This window comes from Camelus bactrianus, chromosome 3, assembly GCF_048773025.1.
Source record: "Camelus bactrianus isolate YW-2024 breed Bactrian camel chromosome 3, ASM4877302v1, whole genome shotgun sequence".
Classification (NCBI taxonomy): domain Eukaryota; kingdom Metazoa; phylum Chordata; class Mammalia; order Artiodactyla; family Camelidae; genus Camelus; species Camelus bactrianus.
The window spans coordinates 52477176-52496673 of record NC_133541.1 but is presented as its reverse complement, the minus strand read 5'-3'; the positions used below and the strand labels follow the sequence as shown (position 1 = coordinate 52496673).

Here is a 19498-nt window from a genome sequence, read left to right as displayed (position 1 = left end):
CACTGTCAGTAAATGAGATCACATGGTGCTTGTAAACTGGTGTAGCCCCTTAGGTTTGGCCATTTCACTCACAGGGTGTCTGTTATCACACTCTGAGGAGGGTCATTCCTGAGTCTCCCCCTCTGCCACCTGCCTTCCGTACAGTGTGCTCGAGGCTGAAAAGGAATTAGTGTTTGTGGAAGCTAAAACATACTTCCAATTGTTTAAAATTCGAATAACACGATTACGCATTTTTATCACCAGACCTCAAATATCCCCTTAGCTATGAATGCTCATTCCAGTCTGGATGAAAAGCAAAGAAATCTTCCAGATGGGATGATGGATGCCTAAACTGAATTATGTGCTACAAAAAAATTCTTAAGAGATGATGACTTAAGCACTCAGGCAGCTAAATACGATTAAAAACCACAAATATGACCTTCTACCTACACACATACTTCTGTAGAAAAACAAGCTTAATTAAGGCCATACGGATCACATATTTTACGCTGAATCATAAATTACAATGAGAGAGACTAATGGTTGTATAGTTCTTTATAATTTATCAGGTGTCACTGTGAGAGTTCATTTACTCATCATGGTCCTCCCTCCCCTTTCTCTCTCCCCTCTTCTCCGGGGGATGGATGAGGAAGCTAATGGATAAATGATTTGCTTAGAGTTCAGTGGCTAAGGTGTGAGATTGGGGCTGTAATCCCAGGTCTTCCTAGGACGCCTCCATCAGGCTTTATTTTGTTTGTTCTTTTAATACCACCATGCTTGGTAGTATTGGCAAAATAGCAATAGCCCAGACTGAGGCTCTCTAGCCCATGAACCTAGCGAAATGACACAAAGAAAATGTTTCTTCCTATTCCAGGATGTGACTTCACATCCCTCACCTCTCTAAGTCATCCCTTCTCTTTGGTCTGGAAAGATGCCCCAGCATCAGTTATGCAGTAACTGCTCTATCGTTCCCATTGTTTATTCTAAGACTCCTAAGGGTACAAAGAGCACTGACCTTGCCCCCAAGTTGTAAAACCTTGTGATCAAGAGTGTAGACCCAGAAAGATTTAAGATGCTCTGGGTTTGAATCTGGGCCCCACTTCCTAACTGTACTACCAGGAGAGGGTTTTTGTCTGCTCTGTGCCCAGTTTCCTCATACGTAAAATGGAGGTGATAACCTCTACCTCTTGGAGTTGCTGAGACTATTACATGACCTACATGTTACTATATTTGTTAGCTATACTATTATCTACATCCACATCTGTATCTTTATCTTCGTGTATAGCTGTGTCTATAGGACAGGCCCTGGCACATGGTAAGCACTACACAGGTGTTGGCTAGAGTTATCATCTTCATCCTCATCTAATTATGAATTTCATAAGAATTATGAAACTAGCATGGAATCGAATTTACAAGCATAAGGGTTAACAGTGCCCCAAATTCTGCTCCTGCAGGAACCCTCATGAAGATGAATTAGTCATCATTAGAAAGCTAGTGATTTTGTAATTAATAAGAGGTGGGCATTTCTCAAAGTTAAAAACACAATCTCTTTAACAAGGAGGTGAAACAGTTTGACAGAGAAAAGTCAGGTATTTTCATGTCTCAATAACTCTGCATCCCATGATTGTCTACTTCATAGTAACTTCTGAAAAGCACTGTCAGTTTGGTTCTCTAGAACCAAAGAGTCTCAAAAACTATATTGCATGTTTTAGTTAGGAATTGGGTGTATTAGTTTGGAAGAAAGTCATCCCTAGTCAACCTGAGTTTTCAAATCAGTATTTCTAAGGGTGTATTAATGGATATCAATGGCATTGTGGATTTAAAGCATGTCAGTAACTAGGTACTCGCTTCCCCTAATTTTAGACTTTAATTTTCTCACCCAAAGATAGAGACTTAGTCTAGACAGCCTCCAAGCTCTCTGTCAATGACACATTTTATAATTTTCTGTTAGCATCAAGATTTTGAAATATATATTTAAGGTGTACTGTATCTGGAAGTAAGTCTTGCCTCACATCATGGAGCAAACTCTACTGACTCTTTGGGCGACACCCAAATTCCACTTTCAGGAAAGGCTACTTGGTCAATCTTCATTTCAAGTTGTTATCCACAATGATCACTGGGCTGCTTGGGGAAGGAGTCTGCCAACAGCAGGATCTCAAAGTATGCCCAGAGGAAGCTTTCTAGGCCTCAGCGGCCTATGAAAGCAGTGAATTATCAAATCTATTAAAACCGTGGCTCCAAAGCCTTTTTTGTGTAAATGGAAAAGTTGATCCTCCAGTTCACGTGGAATGGCAAGGAACGCAAGGAGCCAAAAGTATTGTGAAAAAGAACAAGTTGGAGGGCTCATACTTCCTAATTTCAAAACTTGCTGCAAAGCTATAGCGATAAATACGGTGTGGTACTAGTGTAAGGACAGATCAGTGCAATAGAATTGACAGTCTAGGAAATTACACGTGTATGGCAAATTGGCTTTTGACAAGCGTGCCTCGACCATTTAATAGAGAAAGAATAGTCTCTTTAAGGAACAGTAAGTGGACAACTGGACACCCACTCGCAAAAGAGTGTTGTTGGGCCGTGACCTTACACTATACACAAAAATCAGCTCAAAAGGGATCATGGACCTAAATGTAAAAGTGGAAACTACAGAACACTTAGAAAAAACAGAGGAGTAAATCCTCATGATCTTGGATTGGGCAATGAATTCTTACATATGACACCAAAAGCACAAGAAACAACAAAAAATAGGTAAACTGGACTTCACTAAGTTAAAAAATGTTTCTACAGAAAAGGATATTCCCAAGAAAATAAAAAGACAACCCAGAAAACGGGTGAAAATATCTGCAAATCATCTAACATGTTTGACATCATGTGTCAAAACACATAAAGAACTCTTACAACTCTGCAACAAAAAGACAAACAACCCAATTAAAACATGGGCTAAAGCCTTGAATAAACATTTCTACAAAGAAGATATGCAGATGGCTAACAAGCACATGGAAAGACACTCAACATCATTAATCATCAGGAAGATGCAAATCAAAACCAGTGAGACACTACTTCATACCTACTAGGATGGCTGTAACAAAAAAACAAAACAGAAAATAAATTTTGGTAAATCATGGAAAAATTGAAACTCTCATACCTTGTTGGTAGGAGAAGCCAAACTCAAAAGGCCACATACTGTATGATTCCAATTATATGAAATTTCCAGAATAGGCAAGTTCATGGAGACACAAAGCAGGTGACTGATTGCCAGGACTGGGGAGCGGGGCCTGAAAAGATGCCCCAGGGGCATTGAGGAATGACAGCTTAATGGGTATGGGGTTACTTTTGGGGTGCTGAAAATGTTCTGGAACTAGGCAGTAGTGACACTTGCACAACATTCTGGAGATACTAAATGCCACTATATTGTATACGTTAAAAGGTCAGAATGGTACATTTTATATTGTGTGCATTTTACCACAAAATACAAAAGTAAATAGATAAACAAAATCCCTGGCTGGCTCGGGATGGTATGCTGATGAAAGAAGGAGACAGTGTTTGCTTCCAGCACACAGTTGGGGGGAGATGGGGGACAGACACAGAGGGTCTGAAGCAGATAGGACAAGGTACCAGGTCTCCCTGGCTAAGACACATTGCTGCCCAACATGTCTGACCTTCATGGTGTTGCTTTTAAAATGTGAATTCCAACAATCTGCAGAACCATAGAGAACATGAGACTTGCTCACATTCAGAAGTAAGTATAAATACATATGATGTTCAGACTACTTGGTATTTTAGACTACTCAATTGTGATCTTCATTATTTAAAAAAATTTTTTTTTGTGGGAGGGGAAGGTAATTAGATTTATTTGTTTATTATTTTTTATCAAACGGAGTGACTGGGATCGAACCCATGATGTGCATGTTAAGCATGTGTTCTACCACTGAGCTATACCCTCCCCACCTTCATTCATTATTAATGCAGACATTTGACTTGGCTGCATTTCGAAAATGGTGTTCAAATAACAGACAAAACGAATTATGAAAAAAATTTCTTCCCATTACCTCTAAAGGACAAAGCTTATGAGATCATAGGACACTCAGCCTAATTTAATTTGCATGGTGGAACCACACAATCTGTATTTCCAGTTACTTTGGTAATTGGCACACGCTCTGAAGAACCCAGGGAGCTGCTTTTACAGTTTCCCCCCTTTTCTCTGCTGCCCTGCCCTGGGTTGGCGCTCTGCAAGTTCAATCTGGCTTGGTCATCAGTTGTCTAAACGAACTGCCTGAACTCTTATGAGGCCAAGGTTGTGTAGGAGTCCTGCAGGCTATTCTGGGTCCCACAGGTGAGCTCTGCTCTCCATCAGACTCCAGACCTCTGGAAGGTGGGGACCATTAATGGCTTGCCCAGTGCTGTATCCCCAGCCTCAAGCGCAGTGCCCTAGACACAGATTAGATACTCAAATATTTGGCTACATGAACGAAGGAGCCTTAGAGATCATCTGAGTACAAAATAAACAAGCCTAATAGAAGAAGCACATATTGCAACACAGCACACTAAGTCCCCCTCCACATTTTTTTTTTTTTTTTTACCATTTTTCAAGAGTGAATATGTCGAAACGTGGGGAAAAAATCAACGAGAAATGAGTGCCATCTGAAGCATGTCAGTGGCAGAACAGAAAGCTCCTGTCACAAATGAAAACAGCCTCAGAACTCAGGACATGCAGCTTGGAAGTCATGTGTCAAGTATGATGTAAATACTTATTTCCTTTTGTCCGCATTTCCCACCTCACCCCAACATGCAGCTGTCCTAATGTGCTAATGCACATCCTTTTGTTTATGTTAGTCCTTAAAACCTGTATTGTTTGGTGAGCAGCTGTTTTTGGTTCATGGGGTTTTGATTTATGGTGACGGATCATTTTTTCCTTACTCTGTGTATAAAGGACTGATGTGGAATATCTGGAGGCCTTGACAAAAAAGAATACAGTATTGATTAAAAGTGTGAATGCTTCATTTGAAATCTTTGAGGGCAGGAAGTAGGGTATAAATAAAGTCAAACTTGGTCAAGATATCCAGGCTTAGTTTAATAGGAAAGAAGTCTAATAAATTAGATAACAGCATTACGTCTTACCATGTGTGCCTTTTGTACCAGAAAATAAATTTGGTTCAAGGTATTTCCCTCACTAACCTTTGGACCACTCTGAAACAAATATTTCCCTTCAGTTACCTGAGGACTTTCACAGGCTGAGTCAGTCACTTCATTTCTTTCTTTCTTTCCTTTTTTTTTTTTTTTGCGGGGTATGGGGCTGTTACGTTTGTTTGTTTGTTTGTTTGGGGTTGAAAGCAGGACCTCCTGCATGCTAAGCACGTGCTCTACCACTGAGCTGTACCCTCCCCCCACCATCACTTCATTTCTTAAAGGAATCAAATTACTACAAGGAAAACAAAAACAAGACAAGCTTTAGGAAGTATGATATTTAGTTCCTTCTTAAATTATAAAGAGTCTATTATCCTTTGGTTAGATGTCTGATGGATAAATATATTTCAATGTTTAGATATTTTTAAATGAAGCATTTCAGGATGTAGCCTTATCTGAATTTGCATGGTTTAAGACGCAGGATTAGAGACATGCGTTCTCTAAACCCCCAACTTACTTGATCATGAGGCTCTGGCCGTCTATCGCTTCACCATCCCCTAAGTCGTACTTGCTTGTCAAGAAAAGGGAAATCTCTGTCTTGGCAAGTTGATTTAGTGTGTTTACCTTGTCAGGGTCATTGGGGTCCACAGCTCCTTCCCCTGTAGAAAACAATACATGTTATTCTTCTTCCAATTCACTGATTGTGATGGTGGCATCAACCATGGAAGATAAAGGTTCTGAAGGAAATACAGGCTCAGCAGTTGAACAGGAGATCATGGTCTTCAGAAGACACTACATTCCAATATACTTAAAGTGGTTTTAAAATCTCTGATTTACATGTGAAAATCACATGGGGCACAGGTATTCAAAATTTGAAAAAATTACAAAAAGAGAGAAATGCTAATAAAAGAAAACTTTGGAGAACATAGCAAGGAACTTCTAATAAATTTTGCTCTTTTTCTTTCTTTATGATTGACAAATCCTTTATGATCTATCAAGAGCTTCAAGAATATCAAATTGTTGTATAATCCACGAAACTAAGAATTACAGAACTCTTCCTGTAGGAAGAGGCTAGTGTAGTTATTAGCCTTTAAATAAGCCTAAGTATTAAAATAAAGAAATTTTTTTTGCTCTAGGATAGGAAAACCAACCAAGCAGTCAAGCAACCAACCAACCAAATACAAACCAGAGGGTAAGCAGAAGGAAGAAGCCCTTACCAAGAAAAGACTCCACATTAGGTACCTCTCCCAGCAATTCCAACAGTTCATTCAGTAAGTCATTCTTTTCAGGTGCAATGGCATCCTGGTGTTCCAACAGGAGCTTTATATAGAGAGCAACACACATAAAAAGAAATCAATCCACATAGGCTACCATGTTTAAATAGTGAATGTTTATTGAACAAATACTGTTTCTGATATGTTTTTATTTTTAATTGTAGTAAAATACACATAACAAAATCTACCATATTAACCATTAAAAATTTTTTTTAAACTTTTTTTTGAGGGGGAGGTAATTAGGTTTACTTATTTATTTAATGGAGGCACCAGGGACTGAACCAAGGACCTTGTGCATCCTAAGCACACACTCTTACCACTGAGCTATACCCTCCCCCCCATCTTAACCATTTTTAAGTGCAAAATTCAGTAGTGTTGTACATTAACATTGTTATGCAACCAGTCCACATAACTCATTTATCTTGCAAAACTGAAACTCTATATCCACTAAACAACTCCCCATTCCACCATTCTATTTTTTTCTCTTGAAATGTGGCTACTCCAGATATACCATATAAGTGGAATCATACAGTATTTGTCTTTTTGTATCTGGTTTATTCACTTGACATAGTGTCCTCAAGGTTCATCCTTTTGTAGCTTATGTAAGGATTTCACTTCTTTTTAAGGCTGAATAGTATTCCATCGTATGTATATGCCACATGTTGTTTATCCATTCATCTGTCAACTCGGGTTGTTTCCACCTTTTGACTACTGTACAATGCTGCAATGCACATGAGGATACAAATATCTCTTTGACTGCTTGTTCTTTTGAGTATATACCGAGAACTGGATCTGCTTTAATTTTTTTGAGAAACTATCATACTATTTTCCACAGCAGCTGTACCATTTAACATTCCCATAGTATAAAAAGGGTTTTAATTTCTCTGTATCTTTGCCAACAGATTTTCTGGTTTTTGCTTTTATAGCAGCCACCATAATGGGTGTGAGGTGGTATCTCGTGTTTTTTCTTCCCCGTCTAAATCAAATGGTAGATTTATTGGCTGTCTCTGTTATACAATGAGGAACAATCATTATGGTTTTGATTTGGATTTCTCTAGTCATTAGTGATGCTGAGCATCTTTTCATATGCTTGACAGCCATTTCTACATCTTCTTAGGAGAAACATCTATTCAAGTCTCTAGTTCATTTTAAAATTGTTGCTGATGTTGAATTGTGGTAGTTCTTTACATATTCTGGATATTAACCCCTTATCACAATATGATTTGCAAATATTCCTCCTATTCCATAGGCTGTCACTATGTTGATTATGTCCTTTGATGTACAGCTGTTCATTTTAAAATCAGATTATTTATCTTATCATTAAATTGTAGGTTTTCTTTATATAGTCTGGATACAGGTCCTTTAACAGATATATTATTTGCAGTTATTTTCTCCCATTCCCTTGGTTGTCTTTTCAATTTCTTGACGGCAATGTTTACAGCACAAAAGTTTTTAATTTTGATGAGGTCCAATGTATCTGTTTTTCTTTTGCTGCTTGTACATTTGGTGTCATATCTAAGAAACCAATGCCTAATCCAGAGTCAAAAATATTTACTCCTTTATTTTCTTCTAAGAGTTTTGTAGTTTGAGCTCTTTCATTTAGGTCTCTGATCCATTTCGAGTTTATTTCTGCATAGGGTGGAAGGAAGAGGTCCATCTTTATTCTTGGCCATGTGGATTTCCAGTTGTCCCAACACAGTTTGCTGAAAAGACTATTCTTTTCCTATTGAACTGTTCTAGTACTTGTCAAAAACGAACTGACCATGTATTTGAAGATTCCTCAATTCTCAGTTCTATCCCAGTATGTATATCCTTACACCAGAACCACACTGCCTTGATTAGTTCCTTCTCCATTCTCTTCTGATTTTAAGATTAGTGAAGGAGACAGTATCTGTTTAATGTTGAATTTCCCTTAACATTTGCTGATACTTACTAAGGATTTTAAGAAAAAAGGAGGAAACCTCAGACGCATAGCTTTAAGGAAGCAATTCTATTCAATTACTGTTTCTATTATATTTACTTTAAATGTTTCTGTCCATTGTAAAGCATGCTAGTTTTGTTTTTCTACTGTGGTTAGAAGTATTTTGTTTTAAAGCAAAGATATCACACACTTTTTTTTTTTTTAAAGGAAAGGTGATTTAAAGAAAGATGTTACATAAATAATAGAGACGATACAAAGACACAGTGAAATCTAGTCCACAGGTTATTTTGGGTGAAGGTAAGTTAGAGACAAGAAAGCAAGATGGATGAATTTATGTTCCTGTTCTCTGCAGAGATGGGACAGCTGACTTGACTGTTGTCCTGGAAAGGGCTGACTCAGGCAGCCAGCTTCTCCTTTGACATGTTCCTTAGAGAACAAGGGACAAGCATGTGGCCATGGGCTTGGCAGGTCGTGCTGTGGCCAGACTTGTGTCTGCATGTGAACGCCTCCTTGCTTGAGACAGACAATAAACAGGGCAGTCTTTCCCTGCAATTGCATTTCTCCCGTGTTATTACATCTGCTTCCAACCTAACACATGAAGGAATTCCAAATCGGTTACAAGTTATGTTTCCCAGGGCTGGATTCTGTTTTCAATTCTTGTTAACAAAAGGAACAGACCATTTCTCCTTAAAGAGTAATAGCCTAATTTAATACAGTCACACTGTCTCTCTGCTCTCCTTGGGAAAGATTCTCTTTCTAGAAGAGAACTTACCACAGCTTTTCCTGCACGAGGCTGTTGCCCTCAGCACATGTGTGGCCAACATGGGGACATTTTTTTGAGACGGATAATTTGCCATAAAAATAGATAAATGGGTTGTTGCTCAAAGATGAAGGAGTCTACTTGTTTATTAGAAAATTATTTTTGCAAATAGTGCAATGCTATGATTTTGATTGTTTATACAGACAGAAAACAAATACAGCCTCTTTATTTAACCAACCAACTCATCCCCTCAGCTGGTCACTCAGACCTGCCTTCGTTTCGGGTCACTCAAAATACCGATAGAGAGCTTGTTGCAAATGTTACGAAGGTTACCTGTCCCAACCCTGAAAGAGGGAAATCAAAAGCAGATCCAATCTTTCTTCCAAACCCATATTCAAGCTTTAGTTTCTTAGAAGAGCTTAATAATGAAGCTGGAAATTTTGAGCAGCCTATTTGCTACATGTTCGTATACCTGATTTGGTGGGAGCAGGAGCAGGGCAGGACCTTTGAGAGGTGTGTATTTGTTACGCTTTCCCCTAGTTGTGTGTATAATCGGAAGCTAGGTGTAGCCTTAACCAGGGCTTCTTGACCTTTAGTGTGTATCTGAGTCACCTGGGATCTTGCCAGAATGCAGGTTCTGATTTGGGAGGTCTGGGGCAGACCTCTAACACGTCCTCTTAGTTTAGAGATCCAGAACTATTCTTGAAAAGGTTACATTTTTAAGCACCTAGATGTTTCAGGCAATAAGTTTCAACTGGTCTTAGACAAACAAACAAACAAACAACCTCTCAACGCTGAGAAAACTGCCTGCCCCCCAAACGCACTTAATACAGGCTAATGGTCGGTGGTGGTGATGTGTGAACCGGAGGGAGACGTTATGACACAGCACAGCCTGAAACTGTCAGCGTCTAGGAAACGGGGGTTTCCAGAAAGACAGAAGGAGTTCTTAGCTGGTGACTACTGTTGGGTGCCTTCTTTTCCCCAACCTGGAGCAGACTGTTTATTCCCGCTCTTTATGCCCAGATATTAGAAAAGACAGAACATTCTCATTCCTCCAGAAAATTACTGGAAAAGCAAAGAGAATTCCTGAAAGGGGGAGAACAGACTGTGAGGGTCCGGGCAGGGTGGCCTTGGTGGGTGGGGAAAGTACTGAGGCTCCCTCTGCTCAGGGCTTAAACTGCACATTCACCATCTGACTGTGAGTGGATTATGCAAGAAGTAACCTTTCCTCATTTGGGGAAAGGAGATTTATTAATGCATAAAAGTCAAGGAACAAATCATCAAATTTTGTTTAGGGTTAAAAATATTCATACGAACACATGCTTACAGTAATCCCTGTAGAAACTAAACATTTTCAAAAGCAGATGTCTGGACCCTGGGTCCACTGCCGAGACCCTCCTCCAGCCCCACTTACTGAATGGGTGCTGATGATTTCTTCAATTGAAATATAAATGACCGGCTTGCTGACTGTCACCACATCTGTGTATTTATCCATATTAAACTTTTCTTCTGGTTCAGGGACATCACATGCTTCTTTGAAATATTTCCTAAAAAAGGAGGGGAGAAAAAGTCTTAAGACAGAGTCAAAATTGTGAGTTAAACCGCTTTATCAAAACAGTCAGGGAATCTTCAGTGATGGCTAGTGCTTTGCTCTACCCTACATCTCAGGGGACTTGTTACAGCATCTTCCGGGCTGGCTCCAGACTGCGGAAGCCAAGTCCCCGTTTCCAGATGTTGGACCCAGGTCCTCAGACAGTAAGGGCCTCAGGCCCTGTGACTGACTCAGTGTAATCAAACTATGGGCAGGTCATTGAAAAAAAAAAAAAGAAACTATTTAAAAAAAAATAGCCCCTGAAAGTTAAACAAAAATGTCGACTGATGCTCCTTGATCTAAGAATCCAGTCTTTTCAGAGAAAACAATCCAAAAAGCAATTATCAAGTGTGCTACTTTAATTGGCACAAACTCCTAGGCCTTCAATATCCTAACAACCTTTCAGAGCTTCTGTTACCAATTTGACAAAAATTCAAGTTAAGCCTCTTCTACTCTTAGTTGATCCAGACAACAGTTGCGGGCTGGAAAGACTGTTTAGACTAGACACAAACACATGGAACAACACTTTCCTCCAGTGCTCAGACTCTCAAAAGTCTGCTATTTTCAGCTACAGCAAATTTAGAGATAGAGAAAAGACAGGTATGTTGTGATCACGGCTTAGGGGGGAATCCTTTGCACAACCAGAGTAGGTATTTTATTCTATAAATCTGTAAATGTTTCATAAACCTGAAATTATCCTGGGTCTATTACCTAAGGACACCCAAGGCTTGTACACCACAAAGAGCTCTGTCTTCCCACCCTAGGGCTGGGGAAGGTTAAATGGTGGTCATGGTCCCACGTGACAACTAGTCTTCCTGCACTGTTTGGGCTATGATCTTTCTTTCTTCTTTTCTTTGTTTTTTTTTTTTTCCTTTGGGCTATGATCTTTCATGGGTTGCTGAGGAACACAAAGGATAAATTTGAGCGGGAAGAGGGAAAAAGAAAGGTAGTATTTAAGAGATGAAGGGGGCTTTTGGTTTTGTTTCGTTTTATGTGAAGAAGACTTGGAAACAGGTGTTGGGTGGGAATAATCTGAGAAAAAAGGAAGTAAAAAGAGCTTCTAATAGCAGATATCTGCAAGAAATGGATGTTACTTTTTTAGTCAGTGAGAAGACCTAAAATGAGCAGCTTGAGGAATCAAAACTTCCCTGAGTGAGAGGATTGGGGGAAATTTTCTCACAAGAGATCACAAATTCCAAACAGAGATTCATGATCATGAACTACATTCGTCAGGAGACAAATCACTCATCCAGAGGAAAACTGACGAATGGGAAATTATCATTTCCGGGGTGGCGTGAAAAGGGCCACACTGATGTCACACTTGTATGACTTACTGACTGAAGTGGGAAAGAGAATACAACTGGCAAGGTGACTGTGCCCCCTCAGGGTGCCTCAGGGTGAGAGAATCCTCCTGTGAGACTGCCTCCCCCCATGTCCCCGTGGAATGATCAGTGGACACAATTCAGAAAACATATGACGTCAACAGACTTACTTTACATGTCTATTTAAGAGATGTTTGAGAATAAAACAGAACATACTCATACCCAATCCTCAACAGATATAAAAGCTGGATTTTCCCAGCCTCTCAAAACCAAATACTCAGTTTCCTAGTACCGTCTGATGCAGATCAGGCAAGCTTTTCCTCAGTGGACTAGTGCTTAAAAACCAAACCAAACCCTCTTTTTAAGTTCAGAAAGCAGAAGCTAGCTATTTTGATATTGTAATTCTAAGTACTATACGCCTATAGCACAGCAAAAAGAATAAATATTTCATTTTGTCAACAGTAGAAATCACACATATGGGGATGACTCAATGGAACAGGGGCACTGGGGGCAGGGGTGCAGGAGGGGACAGGGAACACCAGACAGAAGTAACCTAGCCTCCTCCTCCCTCCCCCTTCCTCTTTGGTGCCAACCAGTAGGAGAAACGCATGCAACCCCCCGAGATTCCTGCCCGCACCCCCAGCTCCAGCTCTCGACACAGAACACACATCATTCGCGCCCGCCATCTTGTACATTTCTCCAAAGGGAATGAGCCCTCGCACCTGAACTTCTGATACGTCTCTGATAAATAACTGTTCATAGATGAGAGATGCTCGTTTTCTCCTTCGAAGAGCTTGTTGGAGGCTGCGTGCTGAAGAACCTTGGCCACGGATCCCAAGTTTCTCCTCTGGTCAGAATTCACCTGCCCCCCGGCCGTCATGTCGATGATATCAAAGCCGTCTGGGGCTACGATGGCTGGGTTCATGTACCGGTAGTACAGGAGGTTTCCAACAATCTGGAGTGACGCAGAAGAAAAGACTATTTTTAAGAGAGAAAACTCAAGACTTTGGAGGGTTTTTAAAACGTGAATATTAATTGACGTTTCCCAAGAAAGCAAATTATTTTCTGATTCCTAACAAGGAGTTAAGTAAAGTCAGTGAATATAATCATACATGACTAACATAGTTAATAAAATTATTTTTGATAAAAATATGCCATTGCCCCCAAAATGCTCTAATATAAAGAATCTCAATAATGGGTACGATCTCCAAATTAACCTCAGGATAATCAACAATCTTGATAGCCATTAGAAACAGAAGACCTGTAGCTTAGTATAAACAGTCATACAAGGGGAAACATTTTACAAAATCGGTGTGCTGGTAATTTTGGCTCATACCCCCAAAAGAAGCTACGGTGAGATTCACCCTTTAAAATCTACCTTTAATAGCTCATCTTCTGTTGCATCGGGAAATTTCTCATGGATCGAATTCTTCAGTACTTTGGCTATATACCTCAATCCATAACTACATGGAAAACAGATGACAAAAGAAAATAATGGAAAAGGCTAAGTGAGGAAGAAACACGCAGCAACTGTTGCAGTCAACTAAAGCCGAGCAGTTTCCCTAAAAACCAAACACAAAATGAGATGGTAACGGAATCACAGGACCGCCATGGATGACAGTAACTGAGTACTGTTTTATACTGTTCCCTCCCCGGAGAACAGTCATGAATTAAAAATGCCAAAGTCAGCAAATTTTCAAACTAATAAGTGCAATATAAGGGAGAACTCCTATCTTCACTACCGGGGTTTATTTTACATAACATTTCAAGAGCTTTCAGCAAAGAATGTTACAGTTGTGACATGTACGACTTACGGCAGTAGATCCAGGGAGGAAATGATAGAATTCAGGACTTTGTCTGTGACCCTTCTCAGGTTCTCGGTGGATGCCTCCAGTTTGTTTCTCACTTCTGGGTAAGTCAGAGCTTGCTCTGTGGTCACGTCGTAAGGCAGCTTGCTGAAAACACAACACACAGGGGCTTCCAGTGAATTGGGGGCTTAGGTACAAGAATCTGTATCCTTGCCAAGCTGGTTCTATGGTCAAGCTCTGTATTGTGAACGGGACTTTGCCCACCGACTCCAATGATAAAATATTAGCTGGGGGTGTGAGGGGTGGAGACCCTGCATGCCCACATGGAATCCTCTGGCACCAGTGAAGCCAGGAGACTCCAGTCTCCATCTGGGCTCTTCTGGCAAAATAACAGGCAGACCCAGGTAACGTAGACCCAGCTAACTTTCTCTCCCTTTTTTTAATTATAAAAAGCAATATGATTTGCAGATACTAACTACTATCTATAAAATAGATAAACAACAAGCTTCTATTGTATAGCACAGGGAACTATATTCAATATCTTGTAGTAACCTATAATGAAAAGGAATATATGTATGTATATGTATGACTGAACTATAATGCTGTATGCCAAAAATTGATATAACATTGTAAATGGACTATACTTCAATTAAAAAAGAGCAATATGTTCTTTACTATAAAAGTTGCATAGAAACAAACAAGAAAACAACACTGACCCAGATAGAACCACTTTCCCTATCTTACTGCATTATACCTTTCTAGGTCCTTCTCTATGCATGTCTGCATATTCAGGCCTCACACATTCCTGGGTGTAATGCAGTTTGTATATATACACATCCCATACAGATCTTACGTGTATGTGTGTATATATGCTCAATTTTTTAAAAATAGAAAATAAGTTACTGTACCAAACTAAAACTGAAACCTATACCATAATATTTTCCCCAGGCCAACGAATATATTTCTATACCACCATTCCAAATAGCTGCTTACTACTCAAATATGTGTTATACAAACATTTATTTAACAGATTCCCCAAAGCTAAATATTTTGACTTTCCCCAGTGTTTGCTATTACAAACAGCACTGTGACAACCACCCATGCAATTCTCTGTGCATATCTTAATTACTTCACAAGGCATCCTTTTGCAGGAACTGAAAAGCTGGGATGGCTTAGATCTACAAACCACCACCCAGAAGAAGTCAGTCCCATCTGGCTTGTGTATGCTCACATGTTCAAGTTAATCACTTGGTAAAATGTGAACAAGTAGGTATTATCAGGTGAAGAGAAAGTGTGTACTATTTCTAGGTCTAGGGTTAGGAACACACAAAGAAAAACCATGGGAGAGGACTCTGGAAGTTATGGCTTTGGGAATCAACTGGTACCAAAATTTGAAAACACTAAGTACTGTCAAGATGAGCAGGAGTCCAAGAACGTGGTCTGCGTGGGTAAGTTAGAGGGAGGGAAAGATATCTTGGATTGAAAGCTGACTTCATAGAGTCAATTCTGTTCTTTTAACAGAGCTTAACAGAGTTTAAGAGTATGTATAAATACACACGTGTAAAAAAGATCATGAAACGACTGAAAACCAGCGTCTCCCTGGCTTTGCTACCTTGCTTCTCCAGTCTGTGTTTCTAGCTGATTCACCCAGGCCTTGTACACCTCCACAGGGCTCGTGTTGATGATCAGGGCCTTGTCATCGATGGTCTCCTTCAGCACCGGAGCCAGGAGCTGGCGCAGCGTGTTCTGCCCACGGGCACCTCTGTTGAAGCTGACCACCATCTTGATGACTGTCGGGTTCCCAGTAACTATGTCCTGGACCTGGTCCACCTTTGATCTAGAAAAAGCCCAAACCAAATCAAATGGTTTGACTCTATGTATAGAGTTTTCAACAGTGTATATTCTCTCTGGCTGGCGAAGGCTTTGTGGGGCTGTATTTTTCTCCAAAGGAGATTTCAAAGATGGTGTGTTTTAAAAGGAAGCTGTCATTTGTAAGATGAATGGTTCTTATTCAAGAAACTGAAGGATCTAAAAACAAGTTCTTAGCTTTAATTTCAATCAAGAAGGCAGAAATGAACTAAAAATGGATCAAGACTAAAGATAATACTGGGTGACATGGTATAAGTTTCGCGCCCCCTCTTGTTACCAGATTTCAAAATAACTTTCTTGATTGAACGAATTCTTTCAAGTCCCACTCAAATTCACTGCAGTGTGACGTCTAGCGACATCACGTCGCCGGGAGAGCTCTCCTTGGCTTCCGACTGCCAACTCCTGTGACCTTCCCTCCGCTCCTCCCGTCCTCTCCATGCAAACTCTCACCCTCCTCCAGCTGGACCGCCCTCTCCCTTACCCACCTCCTTTCCCGTTAGGGTCTGACAGTGCTGTATTCTCGTCCTTGTCTGATCTGGTCATCCTTTTGTTCCCTTCACTGGCCTCAATCCCAACATTTTAATTGTTTTCCTTCACTTCCTCCTACATGCTCTCCCCTCAGATTTCATTCACACACACAGCTTCAACTACCAACTTTCAGGAATCTATCCTCTGATCTCAATGTCTAATTCCTGTCTCCTTCCTGGGAGTTAGTCTTGAATTTCCAATGTTCTGCTGGAGAGATCCACACAGTCTATACCTGTAACTCAAACTCAGTGTGCTGGAAATCTAAATCTCAGTCTCTGAACTGTCGCTCCAATTTATGCTGTTCATACACAGCCAGCAGATCAGCTTTCTCAAAACGTGGAGTGGTCGTGTCAGTAAACCCTCCTCAAATCCCCTTCACCGCTTCCCAGGAAGCAACGGGAACCTCAGCACTTGGGCCCAGACGCAGTGTCTCCCATGATCCGGCCCAACCCATCTTTCCAGCCTCACTTCCGGGGGGCCGCTAGTTAAGTCACTCTTGGCTGGACTAATCTACCTTCTTTCTCGCACCCAGGCCCATGCTGTTTCTATCACCATTCTGCTTAATTTCTCTTTTCTGTTTCTTTTTATAAAAACGGTAGATATTCTTCAAGGTGTTGGGTCAATTGCCTTCTTTTCCATAAAATCTTTATCGACTGACCTCGTTGGAACTTTTCTTTCCATCCCTCTGATCTGTTCCACTGTGCACATCATTCCTTTAGCACTTACCTTGTTCTACTGCATAGCATTGCTGTTTCTCATGCTGCCTTATACACACCCTGAAGGCAGAGCTAATATTAGCCTGGCTAACAGCTTGAGACCCATAGGACTAGCATCGCTTAAGGTATGAGGAAGTCAGGAAGGTGGTTAAGATCCATCTGGTTGGCTAAGGGCATCTTCTCATGTCCCCCTCACCTCCCCACATTCATTATAACTACCGACACATTTTTTTATATTAACTGAGTCAGAAAATAAATTAGCAAAAAGCAGCGTAAGTTCCAGGGAGAAGGAAAGACTACGTAGCAGAAATCATTACCCTTATCTGTTTATGGCTTTATTTCCCACATAAGTCTACTTAAGTCAAATTTTCTCACTGACTTTCAAAAAGCTTTGTATACCTGCAAAATCAGAAGTGAATTTAGCAGTAGAAAAGGTATCACTGGCGGGAGAAAGCTGTACCTGAATATTTTTATATTGATGTAGAAGGTTCTCAAGAAATTTTATGTATTTCGGTACATACAAATAACTTCAAAGGATAATTTTTAAATTATTTTAGTAAATCGGAGATAGCCACCACTAACAAAAGGATCTACTCATTGGTAGCCTTGCATATGTACTGACGTACGTACTTTATTTCTTCCTCCAGAGCAGTTTGAAAAAGCTTGAGGAGTAGATACTCTTCTCGCTGATTGGATGCATAGTTGTACAGTGTGAAAATCACAGTGTCCATAAATTTGGTTGACTTGTTCTGTGGCATCTGGAAGATCAGCTTAGCCAGGTACAACGGGTTGGTCTAAAGGAAAGAGGGAAGAAGAACCACCCCCCAAACTGTATGTTAATAAATTATTAAAGCAGAGAAGAGCACCCAGTTCCCCGCTCTTCAAGGACTCACTGTGTACAAAGCATATAGTATCTGGCACACACTAAGACTGTAGAAGGTAGCAGCTAATATGAGTACCATACCACAGGAAGTTGTATTAGAAAGTTATGGTAAGATTTACATTTTATATAATATATGATGACACATGAGATGAAGTATGTACACTTTACACCAGTCACCATTTGGAGCCACATGTTAAAATTTATCGTAGAGACACAGAAGAGAGAGGGGGTGGCCGAGAGATCTGGTATCCGAAGAGACAGGTAAGAATAGACCAAGGGCCCAGCTACATAGACTGCTCAAAGAGGATCAATGAGTGAAGAGAAGGAAACACATCCCATAGTCTGAGAGTAGAAAGGAAAAGAAAAGGACACATTTACACTTGGAGACAGTAGATGGCCATGATGTTTTAGAAGTAGTGAGCTGGGGAGATGAAGAGAGGGGTGAAGGTCAGGCTAACTGATGAGGGAAATGCTAACTGATAAGAAAAAAAAAAAAAGGACAATTTAATACTAACTACTATATGTAAAGTAGATAACCAACAAGTTTCTTCTGTACAGCACAGGGAACTATGTTCAATAGCTTGTAGTAACCTATAATGAAAAAGATATGAAAAGGAATATATGTATGTCTATGTATGACTGAAACATTATGCTGTACACCAGAAACTGACACATTATAACTGACTATATTTCAATTAAAAAAAATAAAAGGACAATTTAAAAGCCTTGAGAGCTCTGCTGAGGATGGTCGAAGAGAGGTAGCACCAGGCTTCGTGGGCATGTGGTTTTTCTCCAATAGCTACACCAAGCAGATGGAGATGAGAAGAGAAAGAACAGTATTTACATTACAGAGAAATTTCACAGTCTGGCTCTTCATTTTCTGATGAGGAAAAAAAAATTTCCTTACATGGAAACCGGTATTTATCTAATATACTCAAGCAGTTTGGCTTTAAAGTTTTTAAGAAAACCCAAATTCTAGTTTCATTTACCACTTGGATTTACTTTCAAGTTCGTAATGAATGGCTGAAATTTTATGATGCAGCAGCTCAGGACATCTTTTTCCTTAGACTTCCGGGGTGATTCCTTCCCCACACTAAGCATGTGGGATTATGAGAAAGGAAAATTACCCTAAAGCTGAAGAAGCCCACTCCTTATTCCTCTCAGATGACCATTTTAGGCTCATCCTGAAGAGACAAGCCCACAACAAAATCTACACTAGCTGACCTGCTGCTTCGGCTAACATTTCCAAGGGCGAGAGGGCTCCACACTGTTTCCTCACTGGTCTTGGGTTAACGTCATCAAAGAAGAGAGAAGAAAAGGTGAAGAAAAATACATGATTTCCTGACACTTCACTCGGTACAATGGTCATGCCCTGGTTCTATCCGTTTTGGATTGCTGAGGGACTAAAACTTGGTGGAATTACTCTAAGCACACCCTTGTGCTTTTTCTCCTTTCCGTTAGTGAGCCTCCACTTACATAACAGGGTAAACAATAGAAATCTGAGGCTGATGACTAAATTTTCACTTTCCCAAGTGACACAAATTCAATCAAAATGCAACACTAGAATACTAAATCCTAAGAAGCTTCATATAGTCAGAAGTTCATGGAAATCAAAAATGATAAATGCTGAAGATTAAACTTCCAACTGGTGGATGACTACTAACCTCATTTCAGCGGGGGAAAAAAAAAGCCTTCCCTGCCTAGCGGGAGCCCCCTTTCTTTCTGG

General features: G+C 40.2%; 1 protein-coding gene and 1 non-coding gene across 3 annotated transcripts in view; both read right to left on the bottom strand.

The window, feature by feature from the left end:
- The window catches only part of IQGAP2 (IQ motif containing GTPase activating protein 2), a 264053-nt gene that overhangs the window by 15146 nt on the left and 229409 nt on the right, over nucleotides 1–19498 (bottom strand). For both annotated transcript variants that reach the window (XM_010949276.3, XM_074360016.1), the window contains exons 23-30: nucleotides 17520–17683; nucleotides 15389–15613; nucleotides 13783–13923; nucleotides 13347–13431; nucleotides 12691–12923; nucleotides 10470–10602; nucleotides 6318–6420; nucleotides 5618–5759 (exon numbers count right to left, since the gene is read on the bottom strand). In XM_010949276.3, the coding sequence (XP_010947578.3) occupies nucleotides 5618–5759; nucleotides 6318–6420; nucleotides 10470–10602; nucleotides 12691–12923; nucleotides 13347–13431; nucleotides 13783–13923; nucleotides 15389–15613; nucleotides 17520–17683 (1226 nt within the window). The remainder of the gene's footprint in view (nucleotides 1–5617; nucleotides 5760–6317; nucleotides 6421–10469; nucleotides 10603–12690; nucleotides 12924–13346; nucleotides 13432–13782; nucleotides 13924–15388; nucleotides 15614–17519; nucleotides 17684–19498) is intronic.
- On the bottom strand, nucleotides 6636–6709 carry TRNAP-AGG (transfer RNA proline (anticodon AGG)). Its single transcript has one exon. It is a non-coding gene; the product is annotated as a tRNA-Pro (tRNA).